This window comes from Colossoma macropomum, unplaced genomic scaffold, assembly GCF_904425465.1.
Source record: "Colossoma macropomum unplaced genomic scaffold, Colossoma_macropomum, whole genome shotgun sequence".
In the NCBI taxonomy this organism is placed as follows: Eukaryota; Metazoa; Chordata; class Actinopteri; order Characiformes; family Serrasalmidae; genus Colossoma; species Colossoma macropomum.
This window is the reverse complement of record NW_023494805.1, coordinates 15,694,311-15,722,304: the sequence shown is the minus strand read 5'-3', so window position 1 is coordinate 15,722,304 and position 27,994 is coordinate 15,694,311. Positions and strand designations below refer to the sequence as shown.

The 27,994-nt window shown below is 38.2% G+C and overlaps 1 protein-coding gene across 1 annotated transcript; it reads left to right on the top strand.

The window, feature by feature from the left end:
* Positions 1 to 12: 12 nt before the first annotated feature.
* sec24d (SEC24 homolog D, COPII coat complex component) lies at positions 13 to 27,878 on the top strand. Its single transcript, XM_036596632.1, has 23 exons — positions 13 to 126; positions 1,786 to 1,996; positions 5,127 to 5,229; positions 5,338 to 5,483; positions 5,584 to 5,862; positions 7,307 to 7,446; positions 8,581 to 8,692; positions 8,846 to 8,973; positions 10,753 to 10,891; positions 11,577 to 11,692; positions 13,541 to 13,665; positions 17,782 to 17,973; positions 18,297 to 18,390; positions 19,059 to 19,175; positions 19,340 to 19,510; positions 19,976 to 20,072; positions 20,433 to 20,578; positions 20,870 to 21,008; positions 22,881 to 22,999; positions 23,295 to 23,474; positions 24,531 to 24,722; positions 25,187 to 25,276; positions 26,608 to 27,878. The coding sequence occupies exons 2-23, from the start codon at positions 1,846 to 1,848 to the stop codon at positions 26,746 to 26,748; spliced, it is 3,117 nt and encodes a 1,038-aa protein (XP_036452525.1). The 5' UTR covers positions 13 to 126; positions 1,786 to 1,845; the 3' UTR covers positions 26,749 to 27,878.
* The last annotated feature ends 116 nt before the right edge of the window (positions 27,879 to 27,994 follow it).

The following is a 27,994-nucleotide window of genomic DNA, read 5'->3' as shown; positions in this document are numbered from 1 at the left end:
GGCAGCGGGAGGATGACGCTGCAGGCAGCAGGGTTCATCACGCTGGAGTTTGACGTGGCACTCCGCTCACTCACTCTCCGCCAGCTTCATTTAGACAGGACAGGCGGCGTTATCTCTGCCTTCCCGGTAAGTGACTCTTTCTTTTTATATTATCAGACAAACTGAGAATTTCTACTGAGAAGGTGTACAACATTATATAAAAATCACAAAAGCAAAGAGGAAAGTTTGCAGCGTGTTGTTGTCAGTTTCCGTCTGAGGCTCATCACAGACGTAACAGACCACAACTTTGACTGTGGGGCAGTCGACTAGCATTTAACAACGTTCAAAAAGGTTCAATTTCTTCATGTCGCGGTAGCTAAACTGTTGAAAAATGTTTTTTTTATAGGCACACATGTGTCGTCTTGCTATTTAAACGTAAACGGGTTTCACCGCTAATCTTTGACGTGGCAGCTTTGGGTAGAGCTGAAATGATGCCCTCCTTTGGGTGCTGGACTACTCTTAGAGCAGTACATGGCTAGTATTACCTGCCAGAAAGCATTTATAGATGCATAAGGAGTGGATTTTGCTCGCTGAAACTTCTTTGACCAGGCCTTAGGTTAAGAGATGGCAGTCTGATGTGTGAAACATCTGCACAGACCACTGCACTATATTAGACTAATGGCTAAATCAGCAGGCTGAACAAACTTTTTCCCTCATTAGCCCTTTCGTTATGCGCAGGGTGCTCTGTATTTTGGCATATATGCTTCCAATTCTGAAAGGAAAGAAATTTTGTTTGTCATTCCCTCTGATCTTTAAAGGGGAAGATGGAGAAACCAATGATCACACATACACAGACAGGCAGTGTTGAGAGTATTCCTGCCAATGTAATCACTCCACTTATCATAGTCCATTGGTTAAGATCCTTCTTACACGTGACCAAGAGTTGCCATGAGATATGGTATGAACAAAAACTGCAGCACTTCAGCAGGTAATAATTTCATATTACAGGCTAAACTGCTGTTTACTTGAGCATAGGTAGTCACCACAAAAAAAGTAAGGGTGTATCCTAAACCCTAGATTGCACTGCATTATAATACTTACAATAAAATTATAATAATTTCATTTTGCAGCAATGCAGTATATGACAGTATTTTAAATGTTACAAAGATACAATGTAATACGATGAATATGTTGAATACACCCGAAAAAGTACATTTTTGTTTCAGTTTGCAGTAAATGTGACAAAAAATCAGGTTGTTGGTAACATTTATTAAGTTCTGCTTAAATTAAACCTCTAAGATTGCTATTGTCTTTCAACATTTGTGTGACAAAATGGCTTGTAATCAATTATGATGTTAAATAATAATTGTGGCTCAAAATAAAAGTCTCAGGCTGAAACATAAAACATAAAAACAATCAGAAACATAAAAATCTAAAATAAAAAGGCCATATGTTTCTGTATTCCACTACTGTGTGAATAGTCACATTTATGTATGCAATGTATTTTAATTAATAAAACATTATTGAATTGTACCAAAACAATCTAATGGAGTCATAGTTTCCCAAAGAACTGCCATCAACTCAAATCACGATGAACTCAGAGCTTTACACCCCTCTATCTGGTGTATTATTATGTCTCTGACTAAAGGTATGATAACTGAGTGTTGACATAATGGTGAAAGCCATAAACACTGTACAATGACACCATCCATGCTCTAACATTAGATTAGCTTGTGTTCATGTTAATGCAAAAAATGTATGTATGGTATTAAAAAGGTTTGAAAACTGATATCAAATCTGTTTCAGAATCACTCCACAGGTTGCTGAGCTTCTGTCAGTCTGGAATGAAAGAACTCTAACAGGAAGATGAGCCAGCAGGGTTATGTTGCTACACCTCCTTACTCCCAGGCCCAGCCAGGAATGGGGGGCTACCCCACAGGATTTGGAGCTCCCCCTTCACAAGCCCACTATGGGCACTATGGAGCCCCACCCCAACCCTACGCTGCACAAACAGCAGGTACGTTAAAATCTCCTTGATCACATTCTCACTTGTGTCTGACAGGCCTCATCTCGTCCCTGCATGTTTAGATATATCTCAGAGACTTACTTAATTTAAGAAGCACAAACTGATAGTGGTTATTGTATACTGTAAAAAAAAAACGCTGTAAATGTGCAGCAGAAATTCTGCGTTAATGTACTCCATTTCCGAAAAAAGTTGTGATGCTGTGCAAAATGAAAATAAGAACAGAATGCAATGATGTGCAAATGATGTAAACCCTATATACAATTAAAAATAGTACAAAAACAACATATCAGATGTTGAAACTGTGAAATTTTATTGTTTTTCGCAAAATATATGCTCTTTTTGTACTGGTAGACAGGGACATGTTTACCACTGTGTTGCATCACCTCTTCTTTTAACAACACTCAGTAAGCGTTTAGGAACTGAGGAGACCAACTGCGGTAGTTTTGAAAGTAAAATGTTCTCTTGATATAGAATTTCAGCTGCTCAACAGTTCAGGGTCTCCTTTGTCATATTTTTTGTTTCGCCAGCTGTTTTAAATGGGTGACAAGTCTGGACTGCAGGCAGGCCAGTTTAACACCTGGACTCTTTTGCTATGGAGCCATGATGTTGTAATACATGCAGAATGGTTTGGCATTGTCTTGTTGAAATAAGCTAAGCCTTCCCTGAAAAGGACGTCATCTAGATGTCATATGTTGCTCCAAAACCTGAATAAATCGTTCAGCATTAATGGTACCTTCACAGATGTGCAAGTTACCCATTCCATGTGCACTTATGCACCCCCATACCATCACAGATGCTGGCTTTTGAACTATGCGCTGATAACAAGCTGGACGGTCCCTCTCCTCTTTAGCCCGGAGGACGCAGCGTCCATGATTTCCAAAAAGAATTTCAAATTTCGATTCATTGGACCACAGGACACTTTTCCACTTCGCCTCATTCTGTCTTAAGTGAGTTCAAGCCCAGAGAAGGCGGCAGTGTTTTTGGATGCAGTGATGAACTGTGTTTTCAGAAGTGCTCCTGAGCCCGTGCAGTGATTTCCACTACAGAATCATGTCTGTTTTTAATGCAGTGCTGTATGAGAGCCTGAGAACATGGCCAGCCAATATTGGTTTTCAGACTTTTCCCTTGCATACAGAGATTTCTCTGGATTCTCTGAATGCTTTAATGATATTATGTACCGTAGGTGATGAAATCCCCAAGAAATGTTTTTCGTGAATTTTTGCACTATTTTGCTGCGCAGTCTTTCACAGAGTGGTGATCCACTCTCTATGTTTACTTCTGGAGGACTTAACTCTCTGGGATGCTCTTTTTATACCCAATAATGTCACTGACCTGTTGCCAATAGACCTAATTATTGTAAGATGGTGTTTTTTTTAGCATTGTACTAACTTCACTGGTCTTTGGTTAGCCTGTCCTATCTTTTTTGTTTCTCAGTTTCAAGGTTTGATATTTTGCCTTTGCATTAGTTTCAATTAAATATATGGTTTAAATGATTTGCACATAATTGCATTCTGTTTTTGTTTATATTGGAAACGTTTTTGTCAACAAGGTTGGACTGTTTTCCTCAAATACTGCAGATTGCTGTAAAAATGGTGCATTCTGGGAGATATAGGTTATGCTTCTTGTGAAAGAGGTTAAAATGTCACATTTTACAGTAATTAGCTGTTACTTGAAGAGTACATTTGGAAACTGACCACTACTTGGTGTAGTCTTGAGCAGTCTGTCTGGCAGAACTCCCCAGCATTCCATTGTATGTAGTTTGGTTCTGTTAATTAACAGTTCATTTCGTGAGTTTTTTAAACATATAGTTCTCACACCAAAGAAACATTTGAAATCATCAGTTTTATATTTCAGTTTTATAAGTCCATCTTGTAGTTTCACGATAAAAAAGAAGACATGGAGTTACTGGCATCTTTACAGACTGAAATACTGTGCATGTAATACTTACATAAGTGCATGTAATAGCTGTAGTGTCTAATGTATATATGATTTACTAGTTGTAAAACACTGCTGTAATTTAGAGTGTGATTATACCGTTAGCTTAAAAAGCTGTAAATAGCTGAAATTCAACCCTTGATTATCATTATATCATCTTGTTGTAGTTAACATTGCTGCTAGTATTTTACTTTAGTTCAGAATGTGAGAGACTATGAGGGCAAAAACTTTAAGTCAAAAGTTTTTCACCACTCCTGTATGGTAGTCACGCTCTGATGCATAACATTTTGCTCCGACACTGTACATCACTGTACATTGTACAGGGCTGCTCTGAAAGATCAGTCTGAACAGGTCATTATATACAGTCAAATGCAAAGGTTTAAACACTCCTCATGAAATTACATGTTTTGTTGATTTTCTAATTTAAAATAAGTTAACACCTTCTACAGGTAACTAACTTAAAAATAGCATGTTTCTGTATATTCTGTATGTTCTGTGTTCTGCATTTCTATTTATTTGCTGAGTTTAACATATTGGAAAAAAAAATAAAGCAAAATATAAAATGTGCCTTAACTTTTTCACAGGACACAGTTTATATTTTTTCAATATGTTAAATTTAGCAACTAAACAGTAATTGTGCACTAAAATGTGCAGAAGTGTGTTCTCTCTCTTCTTTTTCATTCAACAAAACCAGAGGTGCTCAAACATGTGCATACAACTGTATCTGTCTGTCGATGTATTGATTGCTCTGTCTTTTTAAATGGCATAGTGACAAAGCAAATGTAAATGGCTTAACTATTACTTTAGGAGGGCTGGGGAAAGAATTGTATGTTCAGAATGCATTGATAGGTCATAACATTGCATGGGAGAGTCACAAAAATGTATCATCACTGTTTGTGTTTGTTGTTCTGCTCATTGTTTGTAAAATTTTATATCCATCGATATTTACTTTTAGAACTGCCAGTTCTAGCCAGTTGTTTTGACACCTTTTGGGCCATTTGGGCCATCTGGACCATTTGGCCAGCTTTGCTACCCCATAAATCTAAACCACACTTACACTTAAGCTAGATTTTGGTCTTGTCTGATTTCTGATTGTTGACTGCTGTAAATGTTTTTCAATAAGTAATAATCCATTAAGAATATGGTCATGATCCTGTATCCTTTTTCTGTAATTGTTGTGCTCCAGGTGTGCTGAAGCCAGCAGCCTCATCCCCTTCTGGAATGCCTCCGCCACCTGTGTCTAGCCAGTATGGATCACCCATTCAGCAAAATGGCGCACACCCTCAGAAGTAACTTTACCTTGCTCCCAGTTTTCTAAAGAGTTTTGTCTGTTGTGTTTTCCAAAATGCTCTTGAGATTTAATTTGAGTCTCTTATCGGCTTTTCCTTTACAATCAGGGTCCCCCCTCCTGCGGTCTCTGCCCCTGCCATGCCTCCCTATGGACAGCCCCTTCAAAGACCTGCTTACCACAGCATGGCTCAGGCAACACCTCCAACCCAACAGATAACCAATCAGATGAGTACTATGAGCATTGGTGGATATGGTAGGTTTAGTAGAACTTTACAAGTGAGTTCAGTGCAGATATTGTACTTGTTTGGAATTTGTTCTCTAAACATAAATCCTTATATTTTCTCTTTATCAAGGCCAGGGTCCCCTGCAGTCTCCTCAGTCACCCACCAGTTCTGCAGCACCACAGCCTTACCAGATGCCTTCACCACCAGCAATGGGGCATCCACCCATGTCTCCCACAGGCCCCCAGCCTCCCTTGATGAGTGCTTGTCCACCAATGGCAGCTGGCCCTCCCATGGGTGCAACAGGAGCTCCACCAATGGGAATGCCTAACTCACAGCCTGGCCTTCCTCCAATGGGTGGAGGTGGATTCCAGCAGCCAGGAGGACCTCAGGGGTTTCCTCAACAGCCAGGTTAGAAGTTTATTAAAGCAAATGAAGGTCATCTCTAATGTACAGCATAAATAACTGAAAACATGGTCTGAGCCTCTGACACTTTGCCAACAGAGGTACACTGACTGATCAGCTGATCAGTAGATTTTGTCAGTTACATTTTTAGTTACACTCACGCTGTCCTGTGTCTACACAATTCAGTGCCCTGTTTTTATCAGTTTGACCAGAAGTAATTTTTTTGTTATGAAGTTAATAGAATCTGCTCACCTGTTGCAAACAGTTGCTTGCTCTACACACTCTCACAGAGTGAGCCTTGCCAAGCAGGATATAGCTGCTAGACAGAAGTCCAAAAATTTCCAGTGGTCACCACACAGTATGTAACACTGTTTCAGGCGGCGTTCATGTCATCTGCCCCTACATGTTACGCTAAAACACTGCTTTGTGTTTTTTTGTTTTTGTATGGCAGTCAAATGGCCATGTCCTGTTAGGGCTGCACAATATGGACATAAAATGTGAAGTATGATAAAGCTGTTGGATATGATGATGATGATGATATGAGAACTGATAATTTATGATTGAAATCATGAATGTAAACTAAAAATCTAACTAACCTTTTCTTTAAGCAAATGGCAAAAATGTAAAATTACAAAAGCACAATTCACTATTGTGCAAAACAAAGATAATGAAATACTGGTAGGTACTTACATCACAACTGTAAAAAAAAAAAAGTACACTGTACTGTTAAAAAAAATTCCTGAACAGCGTTTTCTATACTGACCACAAAAATGCCAAAATAACACATTCTGTACAGAGAAGAAACAAATATGTAATTTTCTGCAAATTTCGGTGCAGTTTATGTGCTGAATTTAACATATTAGGAAAAAAATTATTTAATTCCTTAGATGCTGCTTATGGTGATGCAGGTTTGTTATAACAGCAGCCATTTCTTCTCACACATGTTACAGACAACAGTGGGTGTGAAATTAGTCATTACATTTAAAGAAGTCAGTAGTTCAGGATAGTGTAGTTTTTGATAAGTATTTGTTGTGTATTTTGTGGTTGGCTGTTCAGCTGAATGGTTTAATTACTCCATGCGGGAGAGCAGAGTTCTAGCGCAGGCAAAATGTAGTTGGGCTTCTAGCGCTATGGTCTCTAATTTTATCTGATCTGTCATCACAGCTCTTAATATGTTTATTGTGTTTATTTACATATCGCAGTAGTGATAAAATTATGATTTATCATGCAGCCGTACATCCTGTCAATCTATATCTAAAAGTCATTTTTTAGAAATGTATCTTGGCAACTACATTTTACATTAAGGCATTATTAACTTTCATTTATCATAAAAATGATTCTGATGTATAGCAGGATTCTAGTTATTAATGTACAGCATTGTCTGATAATGAGTACACTATGTTGTAGCAGCTTATACTTTCATTTGGTCTGAGCATACCTGTGGTTGCAGGGCCGTATGGAGGGCAGATGCCAGGGTCACAAATGGCAGGGCCTCAGGCAGGTGCTTTCCCAGGAGGCTTCCCTGGAGGAGCCGCCCATATGGCTGGGCCTCCTCAGAAGAAACTGGACCCAGACTCTATACCTAGCACAGTAAGACTACTGCAATAAAACTCTTTTGTTACTTTTTGTTTTGTTTATGTACCCATAGGAATGTAATCACATGTAACCAGAAAAATATGGTTTTATGGTGGTAGTTCATGATGGGATATATAGAAGCTTAAATAGTTTGTGAAAAGCCAATGTACTGTTTGCAGTTTTATTAGATTGCACTGCTGTGAAAAAGTATTTTGATTTTCTCAATTTTTGCATATTTGTCACACTAAATGCTCTCAGATCCTCATACATGATCATTTCATTTAATGAAAGAAAAACGTTTTGCAAAACCTGTGTCCTGCATGTGAAACTGCAACCAAACAGTTTCTATAACAGAAATCAGTTTTTATATCGCTTTGGATTTTGGCCCACTCTTCTTTGCAGAATTCCTTTGATTCAGCCAAATTGGTACTGCATACTTGGAGGCGAGATGAACCTTTCAGAGGTGGACTTACTCTGGTGCTTTGGATTGTTGTCTTTTTATATAACCCAATTGCGCTTGAGCTTGAGATCATAGACTGATGATGTTCTTTATGGTTCCATCAATTATGACTCTCCCACACCCTGAAGCAGCAAAGCATCCCCACAACATCACACTACCACCACCATGTTTAACTGTTGGTATGTTGTTCTTATTGTGGAATGATGTTTTTGCTTTATGCTAGATGTAACAAGACCCCTGTCATCCAAAAGTTTTCACTTTCAACATCAGTCAAGAGAACATTATTCCAAAAGGGGTCGTTGGGGGTCAGGTCATCTGTTTTTTCGTTTTTTTTTTTGTGAGACCAGCCTTTATGTTCCTCTTGGTTAGCGGTGCTTTTTTGTCTTGCAACTCTTCCATGGATACCATTTTTGCCTAATCTCTTTCTAATGGTGGAATCATGAACGCAGACCTTATCTGATATCTTTTTTTCAATCAATGAAATGATTATTTAAAAACTGTATTTTGTGTTTACTAAGGTTGTCTTTGTCTTATATTAAATTTTGTTTGAGCATCTGAAACAACTGTGACAAATATGTAGTAATAGTAGAAATCAGGAGGGGGTGTATGTAAAAGAAAATTCTTTGGATCACAGAAAAACAATATGCACTGCTGTGTCCTTGAAAATGACATTAGTTTCCACTGTATAGACTCAGGTGATCGAAGATGACCAGGCTAAGAGAGGTGGTCAGCTCTACACCACAAACCTCAGGGGTCAGGTGCCTCCTCTGGTCACGACCAATTTCACAGTCCAGGATCAAGGTGAGCTCTAGAACAAAGTGATTGAAGTGTTTGAACTGCTAATAAGTTAGTTATAGTGAATTTAATAACAGAAGGACAAAAGGGATTTAATGAGTTTCTAATGAATTGAGAAAATAACTTTCTGGTGACTCAAATTGTTGATTGTTGTTTCAGGAAATGCTAGCCCCAGGTTCATGCGATGCACAACCTACTCATTTCCCTGTTCCTCTGACCTTGCCAAGCAGTGCCAAGTGCCCCTGGCCACCATCATCAAACCTTTTGCCACCGTGCCCAAAAATGAAGTATGTAGCATCAGTGTTGCTCATCTTTTGGAATGTTTGGATCTGTAATGCAGATAGCCAGAATGAAAGTGTGTACCATCAGATGCATGTCTAAGGCACAAATTTGTACTTCGATTACTTTAAATGCTTGTGTATCAGTGACAGCAGTTGTTTCTTTCATAAAAAATTGTGGGGAAATTCCTTTTTTTTTACATCTTTACAAAATTTCTGCAAAATTAAATGGTTATGATGTAAACTCTTTCACAGTAGTTTGATGTGAAATGCACCATTTTACAGAAACTAAATTGTCAGAATTGTTCACAATGACAGTGAACCAAACGTCTGAAGAGTTTAATGCCTCTAAGTACCTCCCAGTCATCTGTTTAATAAAATAGTTATTAATACATTGCCTGATACCTGAGACATTGTTTTATGGTAGCTTTTGAGAGAAGGTTTTGGCCTGAAGCATAGTTGCTGTAAATGTCACAATCCTCGGTTCCTGTTATCTGGTAAAAATGATGGTAAAGAAAGTCCAAGTCTGTACGTTTCCGTACAGTGCACCATTTCACGTCAAACCACTACGAATGATTTTGTTTACATCTCAACAACAGAATTATGCCTTAATTCTGACAAATTTGTGGAATTCTCCTTTTAGCAACGGTTAGAATCAGAATAAGAATCAATTTATTTTGCCCAGTATGTTGCACATACAAGGCATTTGTCTTGGTGAGTGCACACAGTATGACATGTAACATACTGAACAGATCAGACAAGCTCACAGACTATTAACAAGTACTTAACTGGTACATTTAAAATAGTACAAAATGATATGAACATTTAAAAAAAATGAACATTTCTGCAGTGTTAGTGTAGTAAACATGACCTGTGCCTTTACATTAATTGTAATCGCTGTATGTTTTTTTTGTTAATTGTAACTTCATCATGCTGACTTGCATGTAAGAAAGGATAGTATAATGTTTTTTTTTTCAACTCCTTGTCAAGATCTCCAAGTGCTGTGTGCCCCTGGGGTCTTTTTTTCAGTCACTCTCACCCTTCTGTCCATGACAGCACTATTCTGTCGGGCCTTTTTAGGCAATGTTAGTGTAGTCTTTCACAAGAGGCTAATTAGCTTAAAGTTCACTCTCTGGGGAACATTTTGGATGAAGGGTTTTCAAGCTCTCTGAATAAAAACAGAGCTAAAAAGGGCTACATCTCACTCTATCACCAATAGAAATAGAACAGGCCTTAATGAACCCTTTCTTCGTAACCCCTGTAAACACTGTATTTAGAAAAATTTTAGAGCACACAACAATGCCTGAGTCTTTTAAAGGAACAAGACAAATGCTGGGACAGAAATAGCTTTTTTTGCTGAGTGCTTTTGAAGAACCGTTCAGCATAACCAGTGCTTACAGTTTTCCCTTTGGTCAGTCTCCCTCTGTTTTTTCTCAGCATTGACCAGAAATGTGCACTGCATGAATAATACTTCAAAACAAGTGAAGTTAATTGGCTGCAAGTCTACCAGCTTTGTTTACAGCATGCCATCCACTCTTATTAGGCAGAGACCAGCTTATTCCAATTAGCTCTGCATATGCTTTTTAAGTTTGTGATTACTATTCACTTAACAGATATAAGAAACATGTGGGTGTGGGGATATGCCTCATAAACTGCATTGCAGACAGTAATATGTCATACTCTACAATATATATATATAGCAATTACAAGTGCAGGAAGCTCCATGTTACCGTTCAAAAAGATAATAATTTGTCTATGTCTTCTCTGTATTCTGTTTATGTTTAATAGACTCCTCTGTACGTGGTAAATCACGGAGAGGCAGGACCTATACGCTGTAACCGCTGCAAGGCCTACATGTGCCCCTTCATGCTCTTCATTGATGGAGGACGGCGCTACCAGTGCAGCTTCTGCAACTGTGTTAATGAGGGTCAGTACTTTACTCACTGCATCATGGTGTCTGATTTGCAATGCACTGGTCAGTCCTTTAGGATTTTAGATTTAAGGTTGCCATTCATTTTTCATGCATGTGTCTAAATTATACATATTGGAGAATAAAAAGCCTTACAGGGCCCAAATCGTACATTTTCCCTAAATTCCATTTAAAGTGTTTGTGTGAATATAGTATAATCATTTATAGTATAAATGTATCATATAGCTTTATAAATGATTTATTAAGTAATTTATTTTCAGATGACCACTTTCCAGTCTCTTCCACACATAAATGATTTTGGTTCTGATTGTCTACCCTGAATTGTGCCTCTTTTAATAAGTAATATATGTAAACTCATTGGTTTTCATGACATCACCAAAACTCAAACTCAGAATACAAATCAGACTGTGCAGCTTAAATTCCTATTATTTACTACTTTGACTCAGGAGTGATGGGACTGAATGGACTGAATGTTTACATACTACATCAAGCTTTTTAATTTAATAATAGTGAGAAAAATCTAATTTTCCATGATATTGGTCCTTTAAGATAGTAATACAAAAGTAAGTCTGCAGTTTTTGTGATTAAATACTGTGAAACAATGGGCCAAAAATGCATGTTTCCTATAAAGTTATTTCCTTGGAAAGAGTAAGAAGTAAAACATACAACCCCTCCCCCACAGTTCCTGTCCAGTATTTCCAGCATCTGGACCATATGGGTCGAAGAGTGGACCTATACGAAAGACCAGAGCTGTCCTTAGGCTCCTATGAGTTCACTGCTACTCTGGATTACTGTAAGGTAATGCTCTGTTTGCAGCACCTCTAAACCATACATAACACATAAGCTCAAAAACTGAACTTTTGTTCTTATTGAATATTTATGTATGTCTCACATAATGCACTGCTTGGCTACAGTGTTAATATGATTTTGCCAATTATTACAGGGCCTGTCTTAGGATAGAAAAAGCATACTTTGTACTAGATGACAAACAAATACCTTGAACATAGACAATTAGAGTAGTTTTATCCAGTGTTTATTGTGGATTAAAGCTGATATTAATCAGCAAGTATCAACAAATGAGATTCAGTCAAGGAAACATCTGAGAAAATATTATCTAAGTCTTTGATTGTGCTTCAAGAGGTTAGCATGCCCCAGGAGGCAGCTGAAAGAACTTCACTTTTTGGCAGTCATGTTGCATTTTTCAGTCAAAGATGGGTGATTAAATCTCAGGCCCAAACACTGTAAGAGTCCTGCAGCAGTCTGAGGACAAAGGATTATTTTCAGGAAGAATGATGTATCATATTACAAGCTATTATACAAAGGGAATATGCAGTGGGAAAATTCCATTTTAGAGAAAATATTTGTTAGTGAAGTAAACTTCTGGTGACTAAATGCAAATAAACTGATGTAAAAGTCACTGTAGTAAGACTGGAGCTGAGTACAGTGTATTTGAGAAATATTTTTTCTTTTGTTTATCTACTGTTACTATTTCTGACAAATTGATTACACTGTGGCAACACTGTGAGATAAAAACTAAATTTAATTAAATCAAGGATAAATCAGCAGCAGACCTCGGTAAGACCCCAGTAATGGTCTTGGTTTCGGCTGGTTGCTTAAGAGGCTAAATTTAAGCCTGACCCCATTTCAGTTGCCTGACTCTAGCCTTCACGCTCTACTGTTTATTAATGTTTAGAATTCTGTTGATGGCCCATATTAAACAAAAGCCTCATAGGTGATACCTACTGCACAGTGGTAACTACATGGAAACAAAACAGTGAGCACTTAGTCCTGCTCCTACTGCCCTCCATTCCATGAGAATGTAGGTGATGGAATGAGTATGTGTCAGTTGGATGTTTTCATTGGTGTCCGTTTGCTTGTTTTTTCATTTTGCCAGTGACTGTTTCAAGGTTTTGAGCAAGATTTCATAAATTAAGTGCTTCAACAACAACAGGAGTGAAATAAAAACACATTTGAGCAGTGAAATACCTTACTAGGGCCCAAAAGGTTGTGTACTTTTTGCCTGGTTCAGGCAAAGAATGCAGGATCTTAACTGAAAATTAAATTGCTGTCCTTTTAAGACTGTTGGCACTGGTTTCAAGTTGAGCTCAGTTAGCGTTTAGTTTAGTAAATGAGCATTTGCTAGTTCTAGTTTGATTGTCACTGGGTTCAGAGTAATAAATACAATACACCGATCAGGCATAACATTATGACATGATGAATACCCTCACAGAGCAGGTACTATTTGAGTGGTGGATCATTCTCAGCACTGCAGTAACACTGATGTGGTGGTGGTGTGTTAGTGTGTGTTGAGCTGGTCTGAGTGGTTCGGACACAGCAGTGCAAATAGTACCTGCTCTGTGGAGGGTCCATGGGGGTCCTAACCACTGAATAACAGGGTAAAAGGGGGCTAACAAAGTATGCAGAGAAACAGATGGACTACAGTCTGTAATTGTAGAACTACAAAGTGCACCTATATAGTAAGTGGAGCTGATAAAATGGACAATGAGCGTAGAAACAAGGAGGTGGTCATAATGTTATGCCTGATCGGGGTGTGTGTGTGTGTGTGTGTGTGTGTTGTGATTTTTTTTTTTTGCCTGTAATTTTATGCACTTAACATCAGATGGCTTCATTTCTTCTTTTTCTTAGAACAATAAGCCCCCGAATTCTCCAGCTTATATCTTCATGATCGATGTCTCCTATAACAACATAAAGAGCGGGCTAGTCAAACTGATATGTGAGGAACTGAAGATGCTTCTGGATCGGCTTCCAAAGTGAGTGAGGGTGCTACTTTGACTGTCTTTTGTCACAAGTTATTTCACCTGTGCACAGTTCATATTGGCTGAAGAATAAGGTGGGTAAGTTATTGCAAAGGAAATCAGTTTATTAACCATTTTTGTCCAGAGAAGTTACAAGCATGGTCAAGTGTAATGTCTGATTATATTTTCGGTTAGTATTTTGAGGAAAAACTTTACAGGCCAGGGACCGATACCACATGATTTTTTTTATCATGCCCTGAAGATCTTCAGCTGCTTTTGCACACTTTGGTCATCTCTCAACTTTAACTAAACTACAAAATAACAATGCCAATGGGGTTCTTTGGAGCAATGCCATAAAAGAACCAATTGTGGTTCCCTAAAGAACTTTTCAATTAATTGTTCTTTAATGAACCATTTTAGTAAATGAAATATATGAGTATGGGTTGGGCTATTATAGTTTCTTATCTTTAATCGCACTGTGCATGTTTTGGAGATTTGGAGACCTCTCTGGTGGAAATGTGTAGTTGCACACAATGTGCAGAAGAACATTCTGTAACTATGGTTGTGCTTCAGTTTCCTTCCCCGAGTGGATGAATCTGATGATTGCGAGCGTATTGAAAGAGTATTCACTTCAACTCAGAAAAAACTAGGTGAAGGATGTGTCTTGCGAGGATGGTAGTGAATTATCTACTATTGCCGTCATATCTTCATCAGTATAATGTTGATTTTGTATTTGAGACCTAAACATAGAGCCAGAGCTTCTTTTTTAGCCTGTGCATGACATTAATGTGTAAAGATATATGACGTGGTCCTAAAAACTCCTGCGAAATCTGACCCAACGCCTCTGACTTTTAAATGAATATTTCAGGCCTTACAGGGAGACTGCGCACGCACCATAGTTCAGTGTGTTTTTTCATCCTGCTTCTTCTTTGAACTGTAACTCCAAAAAATTACATAATGCATCTTTAAAGAACCTAAAGTTTATATACCAATTAAAGATTTTCTTATATTGTTTGAAGATTAAATAAAGATTAGTCTTCCAGTGCCAGTGTGGCATTACTTTTGCAATGATATGTATCAGCATGGAGCTTTTCGGGTAACTTTTAAGAGGACAGCAGATTTCAGGCATATTGCACACTGTTTTCATCATCACATTCCTCAGCTCCTCACACTGCTGCAGTGGGTCGCTCGCAGGGTCTTTAGAGCACACTCATTGCCTTGGGCAGTGAAGGCCCTCACTGTTTTGTCAGCACATTTCAGGTGGAACATGTGCATGTCTGAGTTACTGTCAGCTCGGAATGCAACCCAACCCACCCAAAAAAAGGCCCCCAGTTCCAATGCCAAATATGGCCACAGTGAAAAAAAGTGGGGGGAAAAAAGAAAAAACAAAAGCTCAGTGTTGCTAAGCATTCCAATATCTCATCATTCGAAAATTCCTGCCTGCAAGGTTTTGTGTGGGGGCTGATAGAGGAAGGCCAGAGCATGTTACAGTGTTGACTGCAGTCCTGTACCCAGTCCAAGTCTCTGAAAAGTCCATGGTGCACATGGCTCCTCTCTGTGCCATTTTTCTGGCCTGAAAAAAAATGGTGGGCTTTTGATCTACCACCTATGGACTCATATGTCTCTTTCCTACAAGATTCTGTTCTTCTTCTCCCCCAGCTCATGTGGGTATGTCCATAATTGTTTGGGAAACTGACCTCACCTCGCAAGCACTCTAGTAGTACACTCCAAATAAGCCTGCGGTATTAAATCTGATTTCTCCCCTCTGTTCCTGGCTATGCTCACTGGAGTGCTTACACTTAATGAAAACCACATTGGACACCCAACGATTTTATATGGTTCACTTTACCACTCTTAGAGAACGTTTGAAAGGGCAGGCAGCTAGTAGCTGTACCCAGTGGTATGTTTTTATGTCAGCAGTTTAATTTTTCATCAGAATTCAAGCCTGAAAATATGCATCAAGCTGATAGCAGTTAATGTTCTCTGTTTTGGAGTGATATTGTTTTGAATCTGTTTTTTGTATGGGTAATGACAGGGTTGGCACGCAGACCCTAAGTGAGACAAGCCAGCAGCATGTTTTACTGTCTTGCAGATTTTTCCAGCAAGGACTACAAATCTAAGATGTAAATATCAGTAGAAGTCATTTTGCTGAACCTTTTTGCTTAGCTCAAGTACAGTTTCCACTTCCTGGCTAGCAGCTACGTGGTAGCCTTGAACCTCCGCCACTAAACAGCATATTCTGTATGAACATTACATTACATTTAGGGATGTATTGTAGCGTGTCATGACTAGTAGGGCTGGGCAGTATGACAGTATTTTAGTGTTATTGTGATTATTTTGTCATAGTAACCTTTTTGAGCATAACTACATGCTTCATTACAAGTGAGCATAATTAGGCCTGTTTAATTGGATTTATTGCAACATAGTTTGTAAAACACAGAATAAAAATCATTGTAGTTGTTGGTTTATTTTATTATATTATAGTATTATTGTATTACCTTTTTATATGTGGCACTACAGATTCTGTTTTGTCCCAACTTATTAAACCTCAGAAAACCAAAATATTATGGTGCATATTGTGAAATGTGAAAATATCTTAAAGTATTGTGATATTATATTTTTCTTATATCGCCCTCCCTTAATGGGTGCATGTTAGTTTGTGGCTACTGTGTTAGCTTGGGGCTAACATATTTAGCCTGTGGCTAGACCATTAGATTAGGGCACTATAATGCAGAACCTTTGTTTCAAATATTGTTCTTTTAATGTTGAATGCTCTAATAAAACAAAAATGGAAACATATTAACCTAAGGCAGATTTTCTGGTGCTCATATTTTTACTGTATTGAAAAATGTAAAAAATCACAATATCACCGTATCGAATAATGAAGTACAACCCTAATCAGATTACATTATGTGTATTTTAGCTGCAGCATACTAATAGAATTAGGGTTATGTACTGCTCAGTTTGGCTTTACTCTGTTTATTATTTCAGGCAGCCTGAACAAAACATCTTAATTATATTGCAAAAGCATATTTAGTGTTTGCAGAACTATTTTAAAGTGTCCATCCTACTACAGTATTATGCACTCCTTTACATTGTTTCCTTCCAGTTGGAACTGTGTACTTTTGACTTTTGCTCGCTTACTCAGACCTGATGATAAGCTAAAAGAGATAAGAGTGTTTCTTAATTGAAAGCATAGAAGTCCCTTCACCTCTCACTCAGCCTTTTTTGCCTTTCAGACATTCTTTCCCTCCACTCTAGTGCTTAAGCACAAACTCTGCATGTCTACATAAAGCTTTTGAGTATTTCCCTCTTTTAATCGTACCACTGAAACCATAAGAAGCTCATTTGTGCTGCTGCTTTGCACAGCACTATGGGCATGCTGTCCTAATGGTCCGTCTAATTAGGAAAGAGTCAGAATAAGAGGTACATAGCCAGAATGACCTCATTCCATTATGTCTGACTTTTTCCTCTTAAGAGTTGCTTTTGCACAAGGAATGTGTTCTTGGCAATATTGGCTTATGTTAGCTTTCACAGTGATTTATGTTAAGGAAGTGGCTCTCAGCACTACAAATACACAATGCTGCCTGAACTGGCTTAAGTAAGAGAGAGAACACACAAAACTAGTTTAGCTGTCCTGTCTGCCTTGTGTCCACTGATGTTTTCCTCATAAACAGTTGGAAGTTGCATTTCTCACTGATGTCTTGTAGACACACGTTTTAGCCATTCTGATCCATGCTGGCCTACTGTTCGTGCTTTAAAATGGTGGCTTTGTTACTCTGATTGTTTAGACATTATCATTTTGACCTATCAGATTAATCAGATAAACCCATTGAATTATCAGTAGAGTGACTGAGTCATCAGACCACCTCTAAGAGCTATTTGAAGCCAAAAAGGCAGTTTTGCACATTATACAAATAATATATGGTACAAATACCATACAAATAATATACGGTGTGTAGTTATGAGAGTGAGGAAGTCTGGACCCACCAGCATGTCTCTGATAGTTTAAGAGCTTAAGGACGTCAGACTTCATTGTTTGCTCCAATAACATTTGTACATGCTGTATATGTGCGTTAATATAAAATGCAGCATATCACCTAATGCATGTGTACCCTCATGTGTCTTTAGGGAGGAAGGAGCCGAGAGTTCATCCATCAAAGTGGGCTTCGTCACCTACAACAAGATCCTGCACTTCTACAATGTGAAGAGTGCACTGGCTCAGCCCCAGATGATGGTGGTATCAGATGTGGCAGAGATGTTTGTGCCTCTACTCGATGGATTCCTCGTGAACTTTCAGGAGTCAAGAGCTGTCATCAACAAGTAGGTTTATTATTATTATTATTATGATTATTATTAGCAGTAGTACTAGTGTTAGTATGGTTGTTGTCGTTTTTGTGCTATACACAACTTAGATTAAATAGGACACATTAAATATTAAATAAGGTACATGTGACAAGTATTGGTGTCATTTTTTAAAACTTTGGCAAACATAGCCATTTGAGTCTGTCCAAAGCAAGTTTCTGTCTTTGTATGACTTTATTAATGAGATTCAAAATCACTATATTGAAGTAAAACTGGAATAAACATCCTTTGGCATTAGGAGATATCTTATTTTTGGGAATCCCTTCTTTTGTCTTTTATAGTCTATTGGACCAGATCCCAGACATGTTTGCTGATACCAATGAGAGTGAGACAGTTTTTGCCCCAGTCATTCAAGCCGGTGTGGAGGCACTAAAGGTAAGTCATTATAGCTAATTTGACCCCAAAATGTTTTTGTCCTACCTGATTTATACTCCCTGTTTCAGTACTTCTTTTTGGTGAACTGTGTTAAACCTTAAGCATCTGTTTTTACCTTTTAATCAACTCTATTCCTTTAATAACCTTTTTTTATTATTGTTGTCACATTTATTTTAATATCTAATGTTTATAATCTAAGCAGAACATTTATAGATTTTTACCTTTTTGAGCAAGCCAACATATGAAGAGCACTATACTTCACACATTTGCCCCCGTCGCTACTCTGATGAAATATATCGATAAGCCCTTAGTGATTTGAATCCTGATCTGAATGTGTGCTCATATTTGCTCAGAAACACAGTAACATATAAAAAGCTCCAATTCCACATGCCAAACACATCATAAACCTTTGGTAAGATAGGGTTAACCCAGCGTGTCTTTAAATACTGCATGCCATTACCAAACAAATATTTACTAAGTTGTCCTGTGACTCAGCAGTTTCAGAGAGTGTTTGAGCTTATCGACTAAGTGTAATGGCCCACTAACCCCCAAAGCCTTTAAGAAAAATGAACAGCTATTAATTATTCATTAATCACTTCTCCAATTGTGCTGTACCTCCAGTGAGAATTGTGTGTCGTTGATCATGTTCAAACTATCTGTTTACTCAGGCAGCTGAGTGCAGCGGCAAGCTCTTCATCTTCCACTCCTCACTCCCTACCGCAGAGGCTCCGGGCAAGCTGAAGAACCGAGACGACAGGAAGCTGGTGAACACTGAGAAGGAAAAGGTGGCCTATTCATTCAATCATTTGTTCATTTATACTTCTATCAAATCCTCACTATGAAAATGACATCAAAACTGTATGACACAAAAGAGGAAAAAGCAGAATGGAGCTAAACCGAGTTCATGCTGAGAATGTCAGACTAAGACTAAGTGTACATGTGTTTGCAGATTCTGTTTCAGCCACAGCGGGGTGTGTACGAGCAGCTGACTAAAGACTGTGTTGCCCAGGGTTGCTGTGTGGACCTCTTTGTGTTCCCAAACCAGTACATGGATATGGCCACTATGGGTGACATCCCCACACACACTGGTGGCTCAGTGTACAAGTACAGCAACTTCCAGGTGTGTATCCATAAGTACATACAAGAGCCCAAATGAAGTCATGTTACCAATGAAACAGGCCTATATTAAAGTGTGGCAGATTTATCTGTATCATTGACAAGACTTTTTATAAAGCATTGGTAGTTATAAGAAGCTTGTTTTATATTACAACAAATAGATACTTCTATTATAAGTAAAATCACTAATTAGTGTGAATTTTAATAAGATCATTCTCTCTTAACAACTAGAAACTGCTAAGTTGACAATCAGTTGCTTACCTTAAATAACGAAAAAAAAAAACTTTCCTATTGGTCGGGCCTTAACACAAAGACTTTCAAAAGTCATGAAGTCAAATTACTCACGGCAGGTTAAAATTGCATGAATGGATGAAGCTTTGACTTCGGTAATGGTTTGTAGTTGTTATTGTAGTGTTATGAAACACTGCCCTCTTGTGGTCATGTTGACACCTACATCTCTCGCTCACAGGTTGAGGTAGATGGTGAACATTTCCTCACTGACTTGAGGCGAGATGTGGAGAAGTCCATTGGATTTGATGCCATCATGCGTGTCCGTACCAGCACAGGTAATATTGCCACTATAATATTAAACAAGCCAACAGAAGAGAAATGGGCCACTCTTGACAGTAAATCAATTAGAGAATTTCCCAGTTGTGGGACTAATAACGGATTATCTTAAATTATGTACCAAATAAAAAAAGATAGAAACATACTTTGACTTTATTTGACTCAGATGTTTTCCATTCAAATCCACATGGATGAAAAATAATACATGATCACAGTTTATTTACTTTAAGCTGTAACTGTGATGATGAAATGGTGAACAACATGAATCAAGTAAAAATAAAACCATTACTTTTTTTCCAGTGTATGAAACTGTTACAACATTTTGCTGAGCCATTAACCTCAGTCTTGATGTACCTCAGGTTTCAGAGCCACAGACTTCTTTGGTGCCATCTACATGAACAACACTACCGACGTGGAGATGGCAGCAGTGGACTGTGACAAGGCTGTTACTGTGGAGTTTAAACACGATGACGCACTCAGTGAGGAGACTGGGGCACTAATTCAGGTCAGTGTGGCCACATACACCACTGTACAGTGACCTGTGTGTTCATTTAGACAACTGCATGATATGTGCTGTAATCTGTTTAATCATTTAATTCATAAAACTGAAAAAAATCAGGACCTGCTACTCATTATTTATTATTTGTCAGTATTCTTATTTCACTATGAGGATTTCTCTAGTTTACTTTTTTTTTAATAAACCAAATAAAACTTTTCAGAAGCACTCACCTCTAAAGAGAGACAAAAAAAAACAACTGTTGGTCACATACTTACTGTGTTCCTCTCCTGCTTGCAGTGTGCTCTGCTGTACACCTCTATCAGTGGTCAGAGACGGCTGCGCATCCACAACCTCAGTCTCAACTGTAGCTCTCAGCTCTCTGAGCTCTACAAGAGCTGCGAGACTGATGCACTCATCAACTTCTTTGCCAAGTCAGGTAATCCACTGTCATGCCCTCTTTCCTCTGCTTTTGTAGTCAGGTAGACACTACCTGTCCAAAAGTATTCAGACACTCCTTCTACTCAGTGAATTCAGCTACTTTAAGGGGCACCCATTGACACAGGAGTTCAATTGTGCACACAAAGCTTCTATAATCTCCATAGAAATGCATCGCCAGTAGATTGGGATGCTCTAGAGTTGCCGCACACCCTGGAGCAAGTTCACCATTCCCAATGCCAAGCATCAGCTAGAGGGGCCACCAGAATCAGGCTGTGGAGCAGTGCAATTGCATCCTGTACCTTTGGGACAAGTGAGAGTGGAGTTTGCAATACAGAGCTTATCATCCAATATAAGAACATAACGTCACTGATGCTTTTATAGCTGAATGTACTCAAGTCATCACAGTAACACCATAAAGTCATCCCAAAAGTGTAGCGGCAGTTGCTGCAGAAAAGAGGGACAAACTCTCTATTAGTACCCTTGATTTCAGAAGAAACATTGAGCAAGATAAGGTATGGCAGGTTTATTTGTATAGCAACCTAAATACACAAATGCAATTCAATGAGCTTTACATAAAGAAAAGCAAAAAGAACATCAAAAGGAAAAAATAAAGACTCTTAAAGTGCTTGAAAGTGAAAAGTGAAAGACAATAAAAATAAAAAGTAAACTAGGCAGTATTGCTCAAATCTTTTCCACACCCCTAAGAGAGAAAGATCACCACCTGAAAGTGTGTATGAGGTAAGAATGCTAGCATTAAACCTTCAGGAGAGTTGATTAAAACTAGGATAAAAATTCTATTTGAGTCTTTTCCTGCACCCTGAGTGAGGAAGATCTTAAGAGTTACTACCTTTCACTGGATGAATGGCAGCTGTAATATATTATACTTTGAAGCAATACACATAACCTGTAATATATTAATCAGTCTGTGGGATGACAGTGTTTGCATTCAATCTCCAAAAGAGCCAGTTAAACACAGGATAACCAATGCACTGGTGCCTTGTACGTCTGCCTTTTCCAGGACATTATGTAAGGAAGATGATCAAGTTCATCTTAAAAGTACAATAAAAACTCTAAGATAAAGAAATCAATAACCGTGCTATCATTAACTTGTAAGAGAGTTGGTTAAGTTTAGGATAAACACTTTTATCAGAGGAGATTTACTGCAAATAAAAGTTTTGATTAGGCCAGATTAAGCCTAAGCCTAAACCTAAAAATAATTTGTAATGTGAGTTCTCCCTTGACACTGAAATCCAAGATTATGCTTAATCCACACCCACACAGTGTATTTAAGACAAGTAAGGGTAGAGGCAGTAAACCTCTGGGCTAAACTGCAGCCAGGGTATATTCATGATGGAAAACGTTTTTTTTATCCAGCATCAGTCTTAAGTACACTGTTATTTAAAAGCTTGTAGCAGATGTTTTCAATTATTTAAAACCAACTTTGTTGTGGATATCTGTACAAAATGATAGTAATGAAATGTCAGTATGCTAGATGCAAACTGATTTCAAATGATTAGTAGAAAACTATAAATAAAGAGGGAGAAATAAATGTGTTCATGATAATGAACAGTGCTGTAGGTGATTCTGAGATGTCTGAGATAACTGTATAGCATCAAAAAGCAAGTATATAACTGACCTCAATATGTAAAAAGTGGTGATGAGACTCATTGTATATGTTTCTCTCATTGTCTTAGTTATTATTGCATGTAGAGTAATGAAAAATATTTATTGAACAAGTTATTCCAGCTTTCTGAACATTAGTTTATGTCTGGAAAAATTACAATAGGTGGAAATTACACTGTTATGAGAATTGTCATTCAAAACCTGTTTATATAGTCCTAAGTATAACTGTTTGTCTTTGGTCTTCCAGCATACCATGCAATTCTAAACCAGCCTGTGAAGACAGTGAGGGAGATTCTGGTTAAGCAGACAGCTCACATGTTGGCCTGCTACAGGAAGCACTGTGCCAGCCCCTCTGCAGCCAGTCAGGTCTGACAAATACAACACACAGCTGTTCTCAGAGAAAAGAGAAATGGTTACAGCATGATGAAAATGCAGTGTTAGAGAATATAAAGATTCTAGAGATTATTCAAAGATTATATAAAGATGATAAAGATTATAGAGATTATTTAAAGAGTAAATAAAGACGATATAGATTATAAAGATGCTTGCAGTTCTGTACAAACTAATTTATTCATCAGTGTTATCTTCCATTAGTGTAAGGTCAGATCAGAGTTTACTTTTTAACTGACACTTTCTTTTCTCCTCATGTTCTTGTCTGTAGCTGATCCTGCCTGATGCTATGAAGGTGTTCCCAGTGTACATGAACAGCCTGATGAAGACTCCAGTGCTGGTGGGCAGTGCAGAGCTCTCTACAGATGAAAGAACCTTCCACAGACTCAGTGTCATGTCTATGGGAGTGGAGGAGAGCCAGGTCCTCCTTTACCCGCGTCTCATCCCCCTGGTGAGAACGAATTCTCATTTCGTGTATTTGATGGCAGTACCTAAAAACAGTACAAAAGCACAGTTATGCACACAGTCAAGTGCAAATGGCACCTGGACAGTGACATATTTAATAGAAAGATGGGTCATGTAATTGTGCAATTTATTTGAAGGAAGAAGGCTTTATATGTCTCTCCCTTAAGGACTCTCCAAAGTTACTGTTTCAAGAAATATTTCAGTATTTTTCTACCTACCTGCTGTATCAGTCTCATACAGTTGATTACCGCAGGTAGTAATTGTGATGCATTTCTCTATACTTAACAGTTCTGAGTTCAGGCAATCTGCAGTGTCTCGCTTTACGCTGCAGTTAACGGTTACTAAAGCCTGTTGCACACATTGTACCTCTGTGTGATATGAGTGATGGGGCAGCATACCTGCCACAGCTCTCACACATAGCGTTTGTACTGCAGAGCGGTATAGCAAGAGCTTGATGCATTTGTTTACCCTCTGCAGTTTTCTGACTTGTGATTGGCCAGTTGTTTTAAGCCTGGTAGATCTACTGAGAAATAATAATAACATTGCTGTGATGATCTACAATACTGCCTGCAACCAGTCACAGCTGTTTTGTTATTTGTGGTAACATAAAGCCTTGAGTTTTCTATTGAACTATACAATGTTAATTTGAATCTGTAGTGATTGCAGTCACACAATGCAGGTCTCAGGATGAGACAGACTTATGAAGTTTATTCAAATTTTGAATTCGGGAGTATTCAAGCCATTTCGGTTTCATTCACTTTCCCTGACGTGTTCTGCTATCCATGGTGATCAGGCAGGATCCTGTGGAAATCCAGTGTCACCCATACACTGATAACATTTTACCTTTTCTCTGAAAAGAACAAATGCTACAGATTTACAGCATAATGCTATTAACTGAATAATTATATATTAAAATATGTGTGTTTGAAGTTAATGGGCTAGTGTGTTGAAATGATTCAAATGATAACTGGACTACTGCTTTAATCAGTATTATTTGAGGTTGTTTATTCAGTGTTCTTGTTGTCCTTTTTTTTTTTTTAAGCACTCCATGGATATAGTGAATGAGGGAGTGCCGGCTGCAGTGCGCTGCTCTGAGGAGCGTCTCAGTGAGAATGGAATGTTCCTGCTGGATAATGGCCAGACTCTGTTCCTGTGGCTGGGACAGGCCTGTCCCCCTGACCTCATCCAGAACCTCTTTAACGTGCCATCCTTGGCCCACCTCAGCCCTGACATGGTATACAGAATCATATATAGAATCACAATCACTTTGCTCAGGGACAATTTGGTTAACCAAACAAACTGCAGGCTAATTATTCAGTAGCTAATCGTAAGGCTTAATGTCCAGTAACTACTGTACAACCAAAGGTGTGCAGTTGTGAGAGTGAGGAATAGACATGTGGACCTGGTGACAGGTCCTAAGAGTTTAAGGAGTTAAAGAATAATTGCCTTAGGGTTTACTAAATCATGTGAAAAACAATGGTACTGCCTTTGAAACAGCAACCACAGAGTTGTTAATAAGTCACAGATTAACACCACTATGACACCTACTTACCTTTAGCGTTTTTACAACGTTATTATATTACATTATTGACTGTATGTAGCCTCATCCAAAAAAAAACATGAATTAAAAAACAATTATTTGTCTAACATCTCAAAAGATAATCTGGTGATCACTGACCGATTATAATGTTATTGCAGACTTCATTGCCAGAGCTGGATAATGCCCAGTCTAAGAAGCTTCGCTCCATCATCTGTGCCATCTCCCAGCAGAGGCCCCACTCCATGAAGGTACAGCACTGTTTTCATTCAGTTTGTACAGTTACTACAAGATCAAGTGATAAATAACTGCAAGTTTATCTGAAATAAAAAAGATCAAAATGTCGTAAAAATGCTTAAAAGTTTGTGGTGTCAACAAAGCAAAGATGCATTTTAATTGTTTTAAAAGAGCTGAAAATGTAATTTGACAAACTCTTATTTGCTTATCTTCAACACTGAGATGACTAATCTGGGGCTGGATTCTCAAAACATTCCAGATGGTCATAAACCTCTAGGACCCTCTAGGGCCCAGGCCCGCCACACAATCCTATCTGGCCCACAAAAGCACTCTGACTCTTGCACCCCAATAACAGTGTATGGGACAGCAGTTACACTTCAGTTCTACACAATCCTACACAGTTCCACACCAGTCATATCACCAAAATGCCTTTCAGCTGCAGTTCAGCCAACATACACACTTAACGTAAGCTCAGCAGCTCAGAAGCTCAGAAGTTGAGCCCAAGTCTTAATGAACGTGCAGCAAAGAAAAGATGCGAGGAGTCTAGTTTAAGCTAATAGGTAGGTTTAAAAGACTGAGCTGCTGTGGATATTTAAATTTTGAATATTTCAAGTGTCCATGTAATATTTTGAGGTCTGCTACAAATGTCTGTATTTTACTGTTGAAGTTTTTGTGTATTTTGAATAAACAGTGGCCAGTTTGGGTTACAGCACAACATTAAAAATGAAATAACTTTTTTCTCTGAGATTTCTTAATATGACCCTTTTACTGGTTGAGTTTGACACCCCTGCTCTAGGGCCATGTAGCCTCGGTCATAACTGGCTGCTTCAGTGATTCACAAAACATTTCAGACACTGTGTTGTCATCATCAGAGTGAGTGTAGTAACATGTAGAAACACTTCAGCAACGACTGCCTTAGGATGTCCTGTCCTTCTTTTGAACTGCTGCCCCAGGAAGGCTGTTAGCTGCTCACAAAACAGTCCTAGCTTAGGGTGCACAACTCCAGTCCTGGAAGGCTGGTGTCCAGCACTGTTTGATGATTTACCTGCCTAAACACACCTGATTACACTTATTTGTTAATTACCAGATTTAGTAGGTGTATTTGAATAGAGGAACTACCAAACTGTGTTGGACACTGGTCCCCCAGGACCGAAATTGTGCACCCCTGTCCTAGCTTAAGAGTGTTATAAGACCATTAGGATGGCTGCAGTTGGATGGGAGGTCATCCAACTGCAGTCCTTCTGCTGTATCAGTTCCAGAAGTCTTTAGGTCTACATGAAGGTCATAGTCGTTCCTGATCACAGATCTGCTGCAGTAGGTCTTTAACGGTGTCTTCTGATTTCAGATGGTAATTGTGAAGCAGAAAGACAGATCAGAGATGCTGTTCCGCCAACATCTAGTGGAGGATAAAGGTCTGCATGGAGGAGCATCATACATTGACTTCCTATGTTACGTCCATCGTGAGATCAGGCAGCTCCTCACCTAATACACAGATACACGCACACTTTTACAGAGGAAATATGTCTAAGACAGCACACATCTTGAACTTTGTACTATTTTCAGAGCTGCCTTTGATGACAGTACTACACCTTCAGGACTTCACATACATGTGTGCTTCTTTTGTCCATTTCAATAGAATTCCTGTTTGGGAATAAATCATTCCAGTCTTTGCTTGATTATATGTACTAGTATGTATTAGGGTTAAGCTTTTTCAGATAGCATAGGAAAACAGAGGGTTCCCAGATGAACCAAATTCCTAAATTCTATATTATATGCCCTGTTTATTTTATCAACAGGATAATGAAAAGTGACATTACATGTCTACAAATCATTTAAAATGTCTATTTAAAAAATACTTAAGTCAAGAAAAAGGCCCTTTTTCATTAACAAGAAAAACATGCTGTGTCTATTAAATTAATAGATGACAACTTTGGATAGTATTAGAATAGTTAGATCCAGTAAAATGAATCAGATTACCTTAAATACATTGTGTGTAACAAGAAACATCATTATAATAAATATTTATTCATCAAAACTAAGGAAAACATTTCGTGCTTAACTTTATGTACTCTCCATTCATCTTGACTTTGTCATTATAGTGCCATTCATTTTGCAATTTTGTACATCATAAACATGTATTTTTGTGCATTCAGCCACCTTACAATAGTGTATAATCTAAGAACCATAAAATAACATACAGTATAAAGCATATCATGTGTAATTTTGTCGATGCTCATGGAACATGTCCACTTTAATTATATGGAATTCAAGCTGGTCAGAAAAGTTTCATATTAAAATCTGCCTTAATTTTTTTTTTTTTTAAATGGTATTTCTCTAGACGTTTACTGTATATTTTATTACAACTTGAGATGTATTTGAAAGACTATGGTTTGTATGCAAACATACCTCAGGTAACCCATGTACTTAACCTTTGTAGAGCATAGGTAGACCTGTACATGTACTATGTACCTGCTTATGGTAGTGTAAAACTAGAGGAATGTGTTATTTTTGATTTGGGAAAGGTGGATTCATTTGTTGAGACAAGGATGCCGTGTCATACATTTCAGTTTAAAGCCTTTACAAAATATTGGAATAAAAGTGTAGTCTTCATTGGAATGATGTTTCTGTGTCTGAGTTTTTTAAAACCTCTGTGAAATAAAAATTAACTTCACTGAACAGTAACTAACCATGCATAACCTTTCAAAGACTCCAAAATGCTGGAAATAGAAACT

Coding starts and splice junctions, on each gene's coding strand:
- sec24d (XM_036596632.1), top strand. CDS start 1,846: ATGAGCCAGCAGGGTTATGTTGCTACACCTCCTTACTCCCAGGCCCAG. Junction 5,484..5,583: donor TATGAGCATTGGTGGATATG/GTAGGTTTAGTA, acceptor CTCTTTATCAAG/GCCAGGGTCCCCTGCAGTCT. Junction 13,666..17,781: donor CTTCTGGATCGGCTTCCAAA/GTGAGTGAGGGT, acceptor ATGTGTCTTTAG/GGAGGAAGGAGCCGAGAGTT.